Genomic DNA, 15,004 nt, shown 5'->3' on the forward strand with positions numbered 1-15,004 from the left:
ACATATATCCAGGGCTGTGAAGTTGTCAAATGTTGCAAAATATGCTTGCTGCCTTATCCCATGGCTATGATCACTCTGGGGTGGAACACAAAGTCCCAGCCCTCCCACTTCTATAGTCTAGCTCAGCAGCTTAGTGTCTGGCTGTCTTTAGGATGGGACAGTTGGTGAGAAAACCTGATGTGGGCATGCTCACATCCCAGCCATGCCGTATCTATCTGCATTCATGAGCCACGTGGTGCTACTAGAAGATGGCTTGGATGGAATCCACAGAACCTTAATGGTCAAACTTCTCCAAGGACAGAGTTGATGAGCATGATAACCTGTCACCAAAAAGGCATTCAGCAAGACAGGTATGCTATATAACTCAATGACTCCTGCCTTCTGACACATGAAAGCTCTATTGTACTCACGTCGGTGAGATGAGAAATTGAGACAACTGCCTAAGTTGCAAGTCATCTTGCAGAGAGTGTTGAAGGAGAAAGAAGCCACTTAACAGAACTTGTCACGAAGCAATCTCAGATCCTTTTTTTTAAAAAATTAAAGTTATTTGTCTCTGATAGCATACATGATGCGCTACAAAAAGAAAAAGGGAAAGAGAGAAAGAACGAAGAGAGCAGAATCCAACCACAAACCTAGCTTACAAGCAAGCAAGAACTCTTCAGTTGTATGTGGTGTGGCGGGATGCTACCGCTGGAGGTTGCAAAGCCCAGAGTCAACCCGGGGAATCAATTTCCTGGCAGTCAGGAGGTGGTCGGGTCAAGTTTGTGGGCTGAGAGTCTGGCTGACTGACTTTTGCTCTTGAGAATGAGCAGTGGCTTCATAAGAAGAAAAATAATGCATTCTACAGACCATTAACCCAGCCACTGGGCTGCAAATTCCAAGATCGAAACAAGAACAACATTACAAGACCCCTCCCAAAACTACCTTAGTCTATGAAGGGAAGAGCTATAACGCTGCAGGTATGTCTGATAGTGAAAAAGAGAAACTGCAGATGGCTCGTGAATCTACCTGGGCTGTGACAGGGACTACCATTAACCCGTACCTGTCACAGCACACGGCAATTCCCCATGAACTCACCAGCTTTGACACATGTACACTAGGGTGGGGAAACTTGAACTTTTGCCCTAAATTAAAGATGTCACCAACTGCTCCCTTTAGGCACCGTGATGTATGCAACATGCATAATCACGCTAATGAGAAGACCTGTCGTCTGCATTTAACAATCTCCACCAAGCACAGTGACCGCCCACTTTGGTCTCCCTGCCTTCCATTCTAATCTGAACTCTTTAACAGAGAGCTGGGAAAATATCAAGCATCCAACTAGATACTGTTTTTTCAGACCATGCTTTTGCCGAAATGAATGGTGACTGACTGACTGCTGTGACTAGTCCAATGCCACAAAGAGAAAGGAACACATTTTCTAAATGCAGGGATTCAACCTTGAGACCAGTGTGTTACAACAATGAAAGAGGGCACATTCCAGGAACCCCAGAACAAGCTCAGCACTTCCTTCATGACAACGGGAGATGCTGGCCAGCTGGGCTGGGCTGGAGTTACAACAGTAGGTCTGGAGTTGCTGTTAATTGGTAATGAATACCAAACTCAGATGGGATAAGACAGGAGACAAACAGCCTCACTCCTCCCCTTCTCCGGGATCCCGAGAAAGTGCACACCACCGTACTCCCCCCTCCCCGCCTGTTATAACCCATGACTGCCTCCCCCTCCCTCCAGATTCAAGAAGTTCACAATTCAATAGGAAACAAACATTGCCAGGTACCGTATTTCAAGAGTCTTAACACTGTTGGACTCAGCAATACTTTGTCATATCATATATCATTTTCTTTTTCTTTTTTTATTGAATAAAGCAGCTTTGAAGCTTATCAGGGCCCTGCCCAACATTTAGTCCAAAAAAAAAAAATCTGTTATGAACTTTTTAACCTTGGGCTAACAGCCAAGTACTCTGTACAAGAAAAACTGTAAAATATTTCATAGTTTTAATTCTTAAGCCATTCTCCTGTCTGGCATCCTGTACACTTCTTTAAAAAAAAAAAAAGTAAAAATAACAAAAACAAATATTAACAAAAATCAGGGACAATATTTTCAAGCAACAAAAACTGGGGTAAGGGAAGCTTATTCTGAAAGTGTATTTGAAACTGGTAACAAGATAATAAAAATTAAGAATTGCATAGCGCTGCACATTTATAGCCTTCAGCAAAACAAAACAGAAGCTATTTGGTATTGATACAAATCCATCTATTTGATAGTTAGTCACCCAATATTATGTACATATTTTATATACTGAATGTCATTGTAAGTCCCCTTATCCACACTCCTTTTTCTGTTGGTGGGTTGTTGGTTGTTGATTTGACAACTTCAAACAAAACGTTTTCTGGTGTTTTTGTTTTTCCTCCGAACGCACTGCATCGATGTTCTCTCAAAGTGTCCTGTGTGAGCAGACGCGGCTCTCTCATACATATCCTTCGTTCATCTAAAAAGGAAATAATCCACAGTGTGGTGTGTCTGGGTTCACCACACCCAGAGACACCCAGGCTACACCAGGCTGGACCAAGCGGGCCCCAGGCGCAGGCTCTTCGGCCCTGTCTACCTTCTGGTCTCCAAAGTCCCAACTTGTAGCTGGTAAAGCTTCAGAAAGCGTTAACAAGCACCATGGTTAAAGGCCTCTTTGTCCCTGCACGGAGAGATTTTTGCATTTCTTTTTCTCTGTGTGTTGGTTGTGTGTTGTGGCTTTAAATTAAAAAAAAAAAAAAAAAAAAGAAAAGAGGATAAGGTCAGAAACGTCTGGTCATCCAACAGTCCTAGGCTGCGTGTCTTCCCCGACTTCTTTTTGTCCAAGAAAGCTCTAGTCCCATGTGCAGACAGCCGGCTTCGTTCCTGCAGCTCAGTTCACAGGTCGGGCTGGAGAGGAGCCCTTTGCTGCCCAGAGGCCTTGGGTGGCTTGAAGGTGAGGAACTGGATCCGAGGGCAACGCTTCATCGCCTCTGTTGTGCATAGACTGGGTATGCTAGTGTGACATTGAGGGAGTCATTGTGCTGCACAAGGGAAGTGTGTTGATAATGGAGCACCAGCTCCTTCAGGGAGCTGTACAGGTTGTAGGGCTCGGCAAAGCCATAGCCGGTGGCAGTCTTGTTGATGACGCAATGCTTGACTTCGCCGTCTACCCTGGAAAGGGGAAGGAAACAAGAAAAAAGTCTTTTTCAGCGGGTCTCAGATGATCTGGAACACGGCAGGGTATTTTTAACAAAGCCAACCTCGTGGAGGGGCCCAGTGAACCAAAGCCCCAGAGCCAGAGGAAACTGAGTGCCCTTTGTACTGGCTAAGCACCATAGACCAGGACTAACCATTTGAGCCTGCTTCACTGGAGTCTAAATGGTTTAACACAAGGAGAGGCATAACATGTATGTATGGAGTAGGGTTCCTAGGAGACATGTTTGCTAGATGTGGGGTTGGATGTGCCATATAGTAAGCACGTGACAAATGGCAGTTTCCAACCTCTCAGGTGCTGCTATTACTTCCTCGGTGAGAACACATGCTAGCTCCCCTCTCCCTCCAGTTCTGATCAACAGGTCTCTTAGGCTCTCCTTGAGATGTCACCGAGACTCTTCATCTTGGCGTGTATTCTGCATTCTGCTAACCTCTCACCCTAACTCAAAAGCTCTCCCTCTGTCTTTCTTAAAGGGACAGTTTGTACATGAAGCGGTGGTAGGTCATAGAAGGTTCTTTTGGCATCTGTCCATACAAGAGGACAGTTATTTTTCCCATCCCTATGATGCTCATGACTCTAAACCTTCCTTGCATGTCCTTTCGGTTGACTCCGGGTCTCCATGCTGCTGCCTATGCTGGCCTCAACCACTTACCATCCTCTTGCCTACACCTCTGAGTGCTAGGAGTACAGACCTCCGAAGTATTAAGACGTAAGCAGAAACTAGACTACAAGATAGAAATGTGCCCACTTTGGGGTGTATGTCTGATGACCAAAATGGAATCTTCGCTCTTGTTTTGGTTGTCCCTGAAAGGTTGTTTGCTTTATCTATTTCAGGTGATGCTCTCAACAAAACAGACGATGCATTCTAACTATATTGACTTGTAGAGGGGTGGGGACAGTGGGCAGGTACAGTCATTTCTGTTTATAATTTGGAAAAGAAAGAAAGAAAGAAAGAAAGAAAGAAAGAAAGAAAGAAAGAAAGAAAGAAAGAAAGAAAGAAAGAAAGAAAAAGACCTAAAGACATCTAGGAATTAATTCACTTGTCCCAGCTGTCCTCCTAAATGGTAGCAGGTGTCTCTCTGTTAGATGTTCTTAACAGATTCGTCTGCCTAGACTAACCATACTTCTTCAAGGATGGAACATTTGCAAATTCCAATCGCTGATGAATAAGCAACGGAAACCCAAGGAGTGAGTTGCCCTGGGCTACTTACACTACGGAGCAGGCATAGCAGCCCTGCTTACTGCTCTCCCGGACAAGGAAAGTGCCATCTCGCTTCCCTCGAAGTAGGTTCTCCGCTTTGTTTCGGTTGCTGCTCCCGACATTCCACGTCTTCTCGTCGTGGTGGGGCAAGTCCTCGTCATCTTCCACCAGTGAGTATTGGCTACTCGGGCAGAAGGGAAGGCTGGTGACTCAAGAGTGTGGGAACCCAGCCTGCCCCCCAAGTCTCCTTCCCAGCAAGTCGGATCAGGTGACTCAGCCTTTCTCTGTCTGACCTTCTCACCAACCCCCAGGGTGAATGGCTAGCAGAAAGTTATTACGATCTCCGCCTGCTAGTTCACGGTTACCTGGGCAGAGGGCAGGGACAGTATTAAGACTGCCAGTTTGAAAATAATTCAAACCAAACATATACTTAACCCTCAAAATACACTAAACGCAATTGTTGGCTTTCTCTCATTGTTCCAAAAATATGTGGGGACTTTTTTCTGATGTCCGGGGACATCATTATGGACACACAGGGTCAATTTACACAACTGTGGGTTACAATACAAACAAAACCCCCAAACCCCAGCCGTCCTGGGTTCAACTCTCCCTGGGTGAAGCTCTGGACCCTGCCACTACATTTATATGTTTTTGGCTTGGGATTTGTCCCAAAGTCAGTGAAAATCTATTGACAAAACTCCCGCTGCCCCACCTCCCACCCCACCCCCCCAAAAAACCCTCTCCAGTAGCTACTCACTCTTCGGTATTTTCATTCCCCAGCCACTCGTTCAACTTCTTCTGCCGCACACCTTTCTGTGTCAGCCACCTGAAAGAGTTGTGCAAATGAAGGACATTGAGAATCCCTCCTTGAATTTGGCCACTGCCAAGTCTTTGGGTTCTACCTCCGACACTTACATCAAGTATTGGTCTCTTGTCTTTCTCAACTGGATGAGGTCCGGCTTAATACTGTTCATGCGTTTGTCGATCTCACGATACTCGGCTGCCTGCTTCTTCAAGTCTTCTTCCAACCTCCTCCTACTGTCAATGATCTCACTGATCCGTGACTTTAGCTTATCATGGTTATGCATGATCCTGCAGGCCGGAGAAACACATCAGTAAGTACCTACGTACACCATACAAAGTCCCCAGAGTAAAGGGAGCTATGTTTATTTCATTCGAAAGTTGCTCAGATTACAGGAAGGGAGATCTTCACTGCGACCAGTCTTAAAACGATTTTTGCTGCTTTCTGTCACAAGGATAATGGGAGCCTCTCGCGTTCATCTACCTTTGAATTTCTTTCTCGTTGCCTTCGCGTTTAAACTTCTCTATGTACTCTTTGCTGTACCGCTCCTGGGTTTGGCATTGTTCTTCAAATATTTTTATGGTTTCATTAAATGCTTCAATAGCTGTTCTTTTCATTTGAATTTCCTGCAACACAAGTTTCATAAGGCAATGTCACCACTTTCAGAGAACGACTTCTTTACTATAAGAGACAAGCTTGCTAGTGATGCAACGCAAATGAGCTGCCAGTCAGCACAGTCATCCATGGGTACCAGGAGCCCTCTTGGCCACTAACAGCCAGATGCTTAAGTCCCTTACTGAAGTGATGTAATGGCCACACAGAGCCTGAGCAATTTTCTCATCGACTCCAAATCACCTCTAAATGGCTTGAGCCTGAGACAACATCAGTGCTACGTAAACAGCTGTATGGTATGGCTTAGACAACAGGCGCAGGGGAGTGGGGAGAAGCCTACACAGTACATCTTCAGGATGCAGGAGCAGAAGATAGGCAAGGCCGGTGTACTCTGTCAGCAGGGCTGGTCATGAGTTCACAAACTCATCAAATGATCAAGAAACAGACATTCCTGGTGGAGAATTTTCTGTCTACTTTCACTTTTTAAAATTATGTTTTCTTTTTTTGAGATTATAATTACACTATCTCCTCCTTCCCTTTCAACCATCCCATACACCCCTCCTTGTTCCTTCAAATTTATGTTGCTCGAATGAATGAATGCATGCATGCATGTGTTCCTAAGTATGTAAGTACAAGCTGGTCAGTCTTTTAAAAAGCCACTGTATTTTATGACACCCATGCTGCTTTCCCTGATAATCAACACAGCCACTTCTCACAGCAGGATGGGATGGGTCTGAACTTTCCATTCCAGAGCTTGGGCAAGCTGACATTAGCAGTATTATATATGCCTAGCCTAGGCAGAGTATCCAGTCAGGAATAAACGTTCCATCAACTGGAAGCTCATAATATCACTGCCAGTTAGAAGCAAGCTTAATGTAGGACTTTATAAGCATGGGTTACACTGAAAAGGGTTAGAGACACTTAATTCTTCTTTTGAATCTGAGTATAACATGCGTTAGTCCAAAATATCTTAAACTCACCTGGGAAGTACGGGTGTACTCCTCATATAATCTATCATATTCCCGACTTTTTTCTTGAAATTGAGTATTATATTCATGTAATTTTTTCCCTACAGCTTCAATATTATCTTCTTTGACAACTTGATCCTGGAAGAATATACAAGCAGGGAAAAAAAGAATTCAGTTGATAAGGTATTTACTCAAATAACAATCCCTAGTGGCATAGTCAATATGGTATCTGATTTAGCTATTATAAAATTCTGGTCAGGGTGTAAAGTTTGTCAAAACCCAATTTCAGCTCATTTTCTATGTTGGAGAGTCTCTGGCCCCCTTGTTACTGCAGCGTGAGGAGTTCCGTGTGAATTACCTGCTGGTATTTGGACACAGGGTAGAGTAACTTCACATCCAGCTTGGGATTGTACTGAGCTAAAGACTCATTCCGGTAGTGGTTTATTAATTCAACCACAGAGTTGAAGGTTAATGGATCAGAGAAGCCATATTTTCCATCTCGGTGAAAGATTTTGATTAATTTGTTATTTCCTCCTTTCCTGTAAATACAATACAAAAATAATGATTATTAACATTTTCTGATGCAGAAGGAGGGCTCTCGGGATGGGGAGGAGAAGGTAGTAGGAGAGAGGAATGAATCAAGGATGTTTGAAAAATCCTATAATGAAACCCATTACTTTATTTGCTAATTTAAGGAGGAAAAAAGGGCAATCTAATGAAGAAATGTTTTCATGACAACTGAGACATCAACATTACAGCTGACTTCCTGGCTCACCTTAGTGTAAGAGTATAATCGCCGTGCATCTTAGTAGATGCATCTCGTACCAAAAAGGTCCCATCAGCAGTGTCTCGGAGTTTTTCATTCACTTCTTCCCTAAAATGAACACAGAATAAGAACATACTTACTTTTCAACTTCAAATAACCACACACTTACAAAGACACACACACACACACACACACACACACACTTTTCCCTTCTCCTGCACTGAGGATTGATTTACCACTGGGGTACATTCTTAGCCTTAACAGACACTATTCTTTAGGATACTGAGCAGAAAAATCCAGAGGTTCCGTATCTTTACATTCTGTGGTCCTTGTAAATTTGCATGTTGGTATTATACATTTCCAAAGGCCACTAATCGTTCCTTCTTTGCTTATACAAAAGGGTTACAAATTCATCCCACAGAAAATAAGTGCACTATACATTACATACACTTATATATATATATATATTCCCATTTACACTATTGATGACTATAATACAAAAAGGTGATATATATATATATATATATATATATATATATATATATATATATATANNNATATATATATATATATAAGTTACTGAAAAATCAGCACGGAAAATCAGGATCCACAGAAAATGCTCTAGCGGCTCCCTCACTAACACTCTAAGAGCTAAAGGAACAAATCCCTTTCTTCCCGAAGCCCTGCCCATTAGAGGGAAAGCAGGCAATGCCCTGTTACCCCGACCTTCTTTGGCATCTCTGGCAACAGGGAAGCTTGCTGGGTATTCAATGTCCTGTGTCACCCAGCACCCACAGTGCTCCAGTGCTCGGTGACTTTTCTTGTTGTCTTTGGAAGAGACCCAACTATGCTTCATGCTTATGTTGGATGATATCCTAAAAATGGAAGCGAGCAAGCCGGTGCTTTCTGTTCCTACCCAAACCTCCCTGCAGCTGCTGAGAACGAGCAGCTCTGTGGCCTTACCTTGAGATGTCTCCCCAGTACCATTCAGCATCCTGCAAGGACATATTGTTGTTCATGCTGTTGTTGGCTACAGTAGTGGGCTTGGGTGGTTTGGGGGGCAGTGCTGCAGGCAAAGGAGGAGACAAAAAAAAAAAAGTTGCAATCTGAACTCCAAGTGTACATTTAAAATTAGACTTGCATCTTTTCATTACAAAAACAAACAAACAAACAAAAAGTAAGGGGTAGGGGGGCAACTGGTATAATTCTATTTTAGTTAAAATGTATAAAAATTCAATTCTATTTTCAGTTAAAAGGCAATTGAATTTACTAAAAACATTTACAACGGAGGGGGGTAAAGGGGGAGGGAGTGGGAATGGATACCAGGAATTCATAATTTCATGTACCACGGAAGACACTTGTCTTTGAAGGAAATCTCAGAATATGATTTAAAAGGAAAACTAGAAAGGAAAAGAGTAGTAGTGCATGACGGGGAGTGGGGGGTGGGGGTGCAGAGATGACACAGTCAGACAGACAGACAGACCTAGAGGTTAGGAAATAAATGGGGCTGGCTGTGGGAGAAAATTTCATAGCAAATCCAAAGTCGACATTCTCTACTTCTAGATTTTAGTTGCACTAAAGTTGTGCACCCTGGCAGTTCCGTCTAAAGTAAGAAACCAGGAACATCTGAGAAGCAGAAATAACAGGAGCCTGGCTTTCATTCCTCTTCCTTAATTACGAGAGGCAAATTTGGTTGCTGTGCCCTGCCTGAGCACAGTAGTCACATTTAAAGCAGCTCTCATTTACAGCAAGCATGTTTTAAGAACTGGGTTTTTCTATGTTTCTACTTCAGGCACAGCTCTGCTAAAGCCACTTTAAGAAACTCATCTGTGACCTAAATCTCCTTAGTGTTCATGTTGCTCTTCTGCTGGGGGGACACTCTGCTCTCCATGCCAGGTGCGGTTAAAAAACCCTATCCCCTTCTTCAGTGTCAAATCAGCCCCCACAGGGTGGCAAGAAGCCCCTGGGCGTCTCTGAGTTCCCTCGTGGTAGGAAGGGCTGACCCCAGAGGGAACAACCAAAGAGCCTAAGATTTTTAGCTAAATCCAAAACCATTAACTTTGAAAGCACTGTAACTGCTTTAATTTATGGCCCCCGGAAGATTCCAGGTGTCTAGCAAGACTATTGTACAAAGGCGAGGAAAGACAACTTCTTTTCCCATTGTAGTATCTCAGCATGAGAGAGAGCGAGAAAGTCCCCACATCTGATTTATGGAGAGAGTCTCAGGTCATCAGAAACCAGTTTGAGTCACTGCTCCATCTTACATGCTTTCTGAAGCACCCGGTGTCATCAAAGTACCACAGAGCCCAGAGCCAGCAGAGAAAAGCAGCACAAAGGACCGGTCCTCTTAATGAAAGGAACAACATGCAACAATATAGCCCAACTTGCCAAGGATCACAAGTAACAAAAGACAGCAGCAGTACAAAAAGTAGAAACCAGTTCCCATCCATTCAGCAAGAACCAGGATTTATCGAACACAGCCTGGGCTGCTTGCTGCTACAGGCAGGCAAAGAGTCTGTTTAATTTTAAAGTTCTAATCAAACTAATTTTAAACCGTGAAACACATCAGTAAAAATAGCAACCTCAAGAGGATCTGTTACAGCAGTTTTCAAAAGTTAAAAAAAAAAATAAATAAAGTCACAGAATTATCTAGCTCTCTCTGTTAATACTGCAGTATTACCTGGTGGATCCATTTCTATATAAAACATCAAGTCTGTGCCACAGTTTATATCTGTCTTGGCACACTCTAAGTCCAGGTCTTCCATAGTCCAAACCGTGGTGTACATTTGTGCGAGAGTTTCCTTGGCTTTGCTCGGTTATAAGAAAAGAGTCCGGCTTTCTTTGTAATGGTGTCTTGGAATTCATTTTAAAACCTATACGGGGCCGCACTGTAACCTATTACATCACACGCCCCAGCCAATCAAGTCAGAAAAATGTCACCAGACCACTCCTGCTTCGTCAGTTCTCCTGGATGCCAGCTTCACACAGCCCCAGCCTCTCTCTGAGAACCTACATGTCACAGCGCTCCTCCGCTCTGCTTTGCTCTGCTCCGGCAGCTACGTGCTCATCGTTTCAAAAGGTGTTTTAATTTGCCTGCTCTCTTCCAGCCCTGTGCTCTCTAAGTCCCTCTTTATTACTCTGCAGCATGGTACATTCCACTGTTGGCAGATTGACAAGAGCTGATAAACTGCAGCTCCCAGCTCCGTCCCCTTCGTGCATCTGGGCTTAGAGATACCCTGGCTATTCCTTGGTATAAAAAAAAAATCTTACAAAGGCATCAAAATAATATCCCTAAGGTCTCTATTACAGCCCTTAGATACCACCCATATATTAGAAGCAGAAAAGAACCGAGCACTCTGGATATTTAAATCCAGTCTTCCACAATTCACTGAGAGCTTGGATTTTAAATACTTCCATAGACGCACCACATTTTTAAAAAGAGAGAAGCTTAAAGACAGTACTTAGACAAAATGCCTCTATACAGATATCCCAAGGTCAAAACAAGACTTTATAGAATAATCATGAAAATTCAGCACAGGAATGAAGCTGTCTATTATTGTGTAGAAATGATAAGCATATGGTCAATAGTGGTGAGTTTCAATATTACTGCCTAACGACACTGGGCAAATGGATGCTTCTGAAAAAAAAAAAAAAGAGAGAGACTGTATATCAGAACACAGAGTACAGGTGAACCCTGCCAAGTGTTTCACTCAGGAACCCATCTCACTGCTAGCTGCTTTAAGGAAGGTGATGTAATCTCTCTCTCTCTGCCCCCCCCCCTCTCTCTGTAGCTCAGAGCCGTACTGGGGGGTTGCGGGGGGGGGGAGGGGGGGTCGGACAAATATTCCTTCTTAGTAGTGTTCAATATAAAGAAATCAATTTTCCTACAAATGTAATGATTCATTTGGGTTCTTTAAATCATTCTGCATGCAATTCTGTCACCACAACTGGAGCTTGATGTATGCGGCCCCTGGGAGCCAGAACCGCTTGACATTTACATTGAAGGCTGGGGTAGTGCTCCAATGTAAATGTGGTCTCCTTTGTGGCTGTGAGTGCCTTGCACCTGGGGGAGGATTTACAGAACACGGGGGCCACTTTACATTTCTAGCCCATTTGGAATCGCACAGCATTAAAAGTAGAGCAGGGCATTCCGTTCTCTGGATGCTGTCCACTGGCGTTCCCGTTCCCTCTCTACCGCATTTCTGTATCATTGGAGACTCAACCTGTCCCTTCCACCTCACACTTCTCTATTTGCCCGTAGACTAGAAACCCAAAGTTTAAAAAAGTCTAAACTCAACGTCAAATAAAAATGGTAGAGAAGTGTGTCCTTAGATAAGATTTTTTTTTTTTTAAAAAAAAGTAGTTGAATAAAAAATGTTAAGTCTTCTCTTTACGAGTCAAGTCGTCCGGGCAGTACGGCCCAAGGGTTAGCCCACAGGGACTTCTTTGCAGCAATCGGCAAAATCAGCCTCGCTGTAGACTGCTGCTGCCCATGTGGCAAGGGAACCCAAAGAGCAGGTCTGGGAGACAGGTGATTTTCCATGGTCTCCGCAAGCCCTGGCTTGGCCCCAACTTCCTGCCCAGTACTTTCTAAACTCCAAACCTAAACCCCATCTCTTCTCCGCAGTGTCCCCCCCTGGAGGACAGAAGGGAGTGTCTCCCCTAATCGCCCATCTGCTCTCCCCAGGCAGCACTCACCCAGGCGCACACACTCCCAGCGCTCACACACACACACACACACACACACCCGCCCGCCCAGCCAAACTAGAGAGGACAGCTAGCAGATAAAGAGCCGGGTGCAGAGAAGTGCATAAATGAAAAAAAAAAAAAAAAAGACTTACTTTGCAGGTTATGCATTTCAACGGTTTCGCTTTGAACTGCCAGTATCCCACCGAGAAAAAAAAAAAAATCCACAGAAGCTGTTCTTCTACCAAGTGGTCCCAGCCCCCGAGGTTCTCCCGCCCGCCCGCCCGGTACCGGCAGTAAGGAACCTAGCTGGAGGAGAGCGCGCAAGGCGGGGGCGCGCGACTCTCAGCCCGGCTGCCGGCTCCCCGGGGCTAGGCTGTAGCGGGTCCCTCCGCCCCGCGCCCCGCCCCAGCAGCAAGTCCCCGGCTCCCCGAGCAGAGCCCCCCTGGGTCGTGCTACTGCACCGGGGAAGAAAGGAGCCCCGGCGGGCGCTCGCACGTCTCGCTCAGATAAAGATCGCGGCTTCATGATTAACTCGGGCAGGTTCAAATATTTGCTGAGCTAGGGATTTGGGGAGGGGGAGGGGCACCCAAGTCAAAGTCAAAGTTGTCATCGGGCTGACAAGTGGCCGAGGCAAGACTAACTTGCTCATTTTCGTCCGGGAAATGAGAAGGGCATTGTAAGGGGGTGCTGAAAATAGTCCTCCCTGGTGGCCATGGTGCCTGTAACGCGCTGGCAGCCCCCGCTCCGGGGGCTCAAGTGGGCCGCAGGGAAGCAGCACAGGGAGAAAATAGAATCAAAGCCGCGTTTGTGAAGGCCTGAACCTCTCCGAACAGCTCAGGACAGGGTGCCTCGCTCTCTCGTGTCCCCTCCCCTCCTCCCACGCACTGGCACAGTCTGCCCCGCAGGTGTACCAGGAAAGCCCTTCACATAGTGCATCACAGGCAGGCTAGCAGCCCCGGGAGGGCATCCTTCAAGCAAGCCCAGATTTTTAAGGGGTCAATTTCAGCTCACCTTCAAATGGCCCTAGGATTTTGTAATCGGACTAAGAAGTGTGTTTGCACTGGGTTAACTGCTGGCTGGGCGCGACAAAGGGATGCGCATTCCCTTCACAGGGATTCTATTCTTTAATTTGAGAAAGTTGCAGCTAACTGGGTTTAGAATTGCTGGATGGACAGAAATCAAGTCTTTTCCTAGGAAACAGTCCCATGGCATCTGCCCAGAAGCCCCCACTTCTTTTGAACCATTAACGAAAAGAAATCACAAAGCCCCCAAACTTTTGGTCCTAAATTCCATTCTCAGTCCACTGCCCCTAGTCTTTGCTTTCCTTGGTCATGGAAAGTCGAAACTAACAAGCTGAATTTACTTTCTTTTAGGCTGCACTGAAGAAAAACCAAAAACCCAAAACAAACCCTCACACCTATAACAAAACTCTGGCGTTCTGGTTTTCTTCTTTTAGCTTAAGAAAAATAAAGCTCCTCGTTTTCATGCATTGCCCTGATTTCAAAAGAGTTTCTCTGGAAGAAAGATCAGACATGTTCACTTCTTACGCATACCTGTCTGTACCTACATAAGAACCTTCTAGACTATTAAACTGTAAATCTGACAGTTTATTTTGTCTCAGAACAAAAGTATCTATCTACCGTTAAACAGTATATACCAGAAAAGATTCCAAATAGCCATGAACCCACTATTGTAAACAAATTCCTCACGATAAGTACAATCACCTACAAAGGAGGCGCTATTATGAACCTTAACTCCAAGTGTGAGTAGAATTTTTCCCCACTGATAAAGACGCATGCTCTTTATTAGTTTAAGGAGGGCGCCCTCTGCTGGCAGAATGGAGTAAATCATGCCTGCTTAAGCGACAACCATCAACTTCCAGTTTCACCTTCTGTGTATCCAAAAGGCCCCACAAATTAATAACACATAATTATAAATAGCTTATAAATATACATAATTCACTACTAACCCAAAGTCACAGGTGTCACAATTACCTAGGAATTAATTTCCACTTGGCTAATAAGTCCCTTTAAGAAAATTTGTGCTTTCTCGGTGGCGTCCTATTTGGGGCTGCTGAGACCCATAGCGCATGCATAGTGAAAGGCTCATTTCACCTTCTGGATGCTGCACACCAGTGAGCGCCCCTTTCCTCAGGGTTTTGTACAACTCGCTTCAGAGGCAAAGGCAGGCCAGGGCTCGACTTGCCAGTAGATTTCAGCTAGCCAGGAAACTCTCATGATTATTAACATGTGTTTCCAAGTTCTGTGACATGCTTTTTGCTCTGAACAAGACCTCTGTGGGGCATCACCCGAGACCTGGAAAACTTGCTTCTCAGAGACTCATGTGCACCACTGTCAATGAACAAAAGCCAGGGAAAACAGGCAGCAGGAGGGGGAAAATGAATTATCCAAAGTTACCCAGGTTAAAAGGAATGTGTTTCTTCATAATTCCAACGTAAGACATCTTAGAAAGCAGGGCCCTGCAGCACGGAGCTAATTCATGACTCTATGTCCATCCAGTGAGCTCAATGAACCCACATTAAGGAAGAACACCCTTTCAGTTAATAAACAAACCCAGGTTTACATACCAAAAAAAAAAAAAAAAAAAAAAAAAAAAAGAAAAAATTTCAGACACAGGCTACAGGCTTACAGCAGAGGTACACCCACACCCACTGTCTAGCAGACAGAGGAACTCCCCACCCCCACCCCCACCCTGTGATGTCCGTCCCTTCAGAGACTGAGAA

The 15,004-nt window shown here is 44.6% G+C and overlaps 1 protein-coding gene across 4 annotated transcripts in view; it reads right to left on the reverse strand.

Moving 5' to 3' along the window:
• Positions 1 to 1,826: 1,826 nt before the first annotated feature.
• The window catches only part of Pik3r1 (phosphoinositide-3-kinase regulatory subunit 1), an 84,740-nt gene continuing 71,562 nt past the window's right edge, over positions 1,827 to 15,004 (reverse strand). For 2 of the 4 annotated variants that reach the window (XM_021208273.2, XM_029544114.1), the window contains exons 8-16: positions 8,536 to 8,638; positions 7,582 to 7,680; positions 7,165 to 7,345; positions 6,819 to 6,944; positions 5,710 to 5,852; positions 5,340 to 5,516; positions 5,182 to 5,250; positions 4,435 to 4,605; positions 1,827 to 3,180 (exon numbers count right to left, since the gene is read on the reverse strand). In XM_021208273.2, coding sequence (XP_021063932.1) covers positions 2,991 to 3,180; positions 4,435 to 4,605; positions 5,182 to 5,250; positions 5,340 to 5,516; positions 5,710 to 5,852; positions 6,819 to 6,944; positions 7,165 to 7,345; positions 7,582 to 7,680; positions 8,536 to 8,638 — 1,259 coding nt within the window. In that variant the 3' untranslated portion in view covers positions 1,827 to 2,990. Of the gene's footprint in view, positions 3,181 to 4,434; positions 4,606 to 5,181; positions 5,251 to 5,339; positions 5,517 to 5,709; positions 5,853 to 6,818; positions 6,945 to 7,164; positions 7,346 to 7,581; positions 7,681 to 8,535; positions 8,639 to 10,252; positions 11,100 to 12,413; positions 12,517 to 15,004 lie in introns of those variants that run through there. The other 2 variants (XM_021208276.2, XM_021208274.2) reach the window with 2 other exon arrangements.

Source organism: Mus pahari, chromosome 11, assembly GCF_900095145.1.
Source record: "Mus pahari chromosome 11, PAHARI_EIJ_v1.1, whole genome shotgun sequence".
Classification (NCBI taxonomy): domain Eukaryota; kingdom Metazoa; phylum Chordata; class Mammalia; order Rodentia; family Muridae; genus Mus; species Mus pahari.